We start from the raw sequence: 2446 nt of genomic DNA on the forward strand, positions 1-2446 counted from the left end.
CTCTCAGACACCCTCCTCTGGGTGTGTCGCCTGGAAAACGCTGCCCCGCTCCGCAGAAGGCGGGCTGGACCGGGGCCGAGGGCGCAGAGTAAGGAGAGGGATCAGTCTTTGGGATCTGGGAGCCGAGAAGCCACCCACGAAGTCACCTGACCCCAGGAGTCCCGGGAGGGTGGCGAGGGGCAGGCGTGAGCGGGGCGTGACAGGGATCCGGCAGGCAGAGCACGCGTGCTGTGGGGGTTTGGTTCTCAGTCGGCGATCGGGAGGGTCAGGCAGGACCCCAGCCTCCCACAGGAAAGCGGACTGTCCAGCGAGTGGCCTCCCCCGGGACAGGGCAATGCCATTTCTGACATCCCCACGGTGCCCGGCCAGGCCCCCCCGGCCCCGTGAGGGATCTCCAAGTGACAGACACGTCGCACACCAGCATCACCCTGCGCTGGGCCCCGCCGGACACTCAGGACGGGGACGAAGCACAGGGGTACGTGGTGGAGCTCCGTGACTCAGACAGCCTCCAGTGGAGCCCGTGCCACCTGGGCACCGTGCCCGCAACCACCTACACGGCCAAGGGGCTTCGGCCCCGAGGGGGCTACTTCGTGCGGGTGACCGCCGTTAACGACGGGGGCCGCAGCCAGCCCACTGCCCTGGACACACTAGTGCAGGCCGCGCCCGCTGCCGGTGAGTGCCGCCTGCCCCGTCCCCACCCTGAGTGGCCTCTGAGTGGCACCTGTGTACACGCTGAGCCAAGACACGCGGCTTAATCAAGGGCCGCTTCTTGAGCACTTGCTCCTTCCAGCTCATGAAATCTCACAAGGTTAACAGTTGCTTCCCCAGCTTCGGGACAAGGAAACTGAGGTCGAAGGGACTTTTCCCCGGGTCTCGCCGCTGGTGGCAGCAGTCAGGATTTCCACTGAGTGACTGACTGCAAAGCCCAGGCCCTCCCCAGGCCTCTGCTCCCCAATCCCAGCCCAGGGAGGCAGGGGCCCGCTCGAAGGGGGTCGCCCCGCTTCCTGTGACGGACAGGCGGGCCGTCTGGCTCCCTGGGCTCGAGGCGGCTGACCCGTCGTCAACCCGAGCTGACAGCAGGCCGTCCCAACAACCCCTCATTGACACAGTGACGATAGGGGAGGCTGTACAGTGGAAAGCACACCACGCCCAGCTTCCGAATCCCTGGACTTCCTGTGGTCCCAGGCCTGTCCCGTCCTGTTTCAGATCCCTAGTCACCTCGCTTGCAAAAGGAAGTGTCAGATGGCTTCTCAGAGTCCTGTCTGTTCAGGCCCAGCCCTCTCCGTTCCTGTGCTGCCCACTGGGGCCCCCTCCCAGCTCCGGGGGGAGGCTGGCCCAGTCTTCTCCCTCCAGCCACCTTGTGGCCTGGGTCCCCGACTGCAAAGGGGGGTGACAAGCCATGTTGTGTGTTCCAGTCAGTCCCAGGTTCCTTCTGGGCTCCAGCGCAAAGAATTCGCTGATGGTCAGAGCTGGGGACACGGTTCGCGTGCCTGTCAAGTTCGAAGTGAGTGTATCTAATGGGTATGGGGAGGGGCCCGAGCCACCGAGGGAGCCAGGTTCTCATCTGTCTCTGGCCCCTTCTGGCCCCTTCTGGCCCCTTCCGGCCCCTACTCAGGGACGGGGGCTTGTGCTGCAAGGAGGAAGGAAGGAGGAGGGTCCTCTTTGAAGGTCCAGTCCCCACCTGGCCGCCAGGTGGCCATCCTGCTCACGTCTACAGGACCCTCTAGTGGTAGCTTCCGGTACTGCATGCCCCAAACGGGGGCTTCCACTTTCCTCTGAGTCCGGGAATTTTGGGGGGACCTGAGGCGTGGGTCGCCCCTTTGACTTCAGAATGCATTCTGTGCAAGCACACGACCCGCACTTGACCCAGGATGGCCCTGGGTCCGCACGTGCTGCAGTACGGGCGGGGGTTAGAAGCTCAGACCTGCTTCACGCTCCGGTACCTTCTCTCGCCGGCTCTGGAGAAAATACCTGACCCTCTCTGTGTCCCAGCTCCCTCGCCTGTCCACCAGGGGGCATGGGAGCAGCTGACCTCAGCAGTTCTGAGGGCTCAAGGAATCGATAGCCTGAAAACACGTCTTACCATTATTGAAATGATCACCATCGTCACCTCTGTGGGAAGGGCACAGGTGGCAGAGCGAGGGCCAAACCCAGTTATTTGCCCTAAATTACCTCTGAACTATATCAACTGCACTGAACTATATCAGGCTGCACTATATCAGACCGCACTATATCAGACTGAACTATATTAGACTGAACTATATCAGACTGCACTGTATCAGACCGCACTATATCAGACTGCACTATGTCAGAGCGACAGCAGTCATGGTGGCCGCCGATGTCGGGCGCCGCGTGCTCGCCATGCCTGGGGCCCTGTCTGTGCGTTCCCAGCCTCGCTCGCTCTCGGATCCTCAGCCCATGGGTGATGCACTGTTTGCAGCCCTGT

General features: G+C 62.5%; 1 protein-coding gene across 1 annotated transcript in view; it reads left to right on the top strand.

The window, feature by feature from the left end:
- The window catches only part of IGFN1 (immunoglobulin-like and fibronectin type III domain containing 1), a 24769-nt gene that overhangs the window by 17991 nt on the left and 4332 nt on the right, over positions 1–2446 (top strand). The window contains exons 16-18 of the mRNA XM_023534769.1: positions 8–158; positions 370–672; positions 1416–1504. Of these exons, the coding sequence (XP_023390537.1) occupies positions 8–158; positions 370–672; positions 1416–1504 (543 nt within the window). The remainder of the gene's footprint in view (positions 1–7; positions 159–369; positions 673–1415; positions 1505–2446) is intronic.

Source organism: Pteropus vampyrus, unplaced genomic scaffold (genome assembly GCF_000151845.1).
Source record: "Pteropus vampyrus isolate Shadow unplaced genomic scaffold, Pvam_2.0 Scaffold131, whole genome shotgun sequence".
Classification (NCBI taxonomy): domain Eukaryota; kingdom Metazoa; phylum Chordata; class Mammalia; order Chiroptera; family Pteropodidae; genus Pteropus; species Pteropus vampyrus.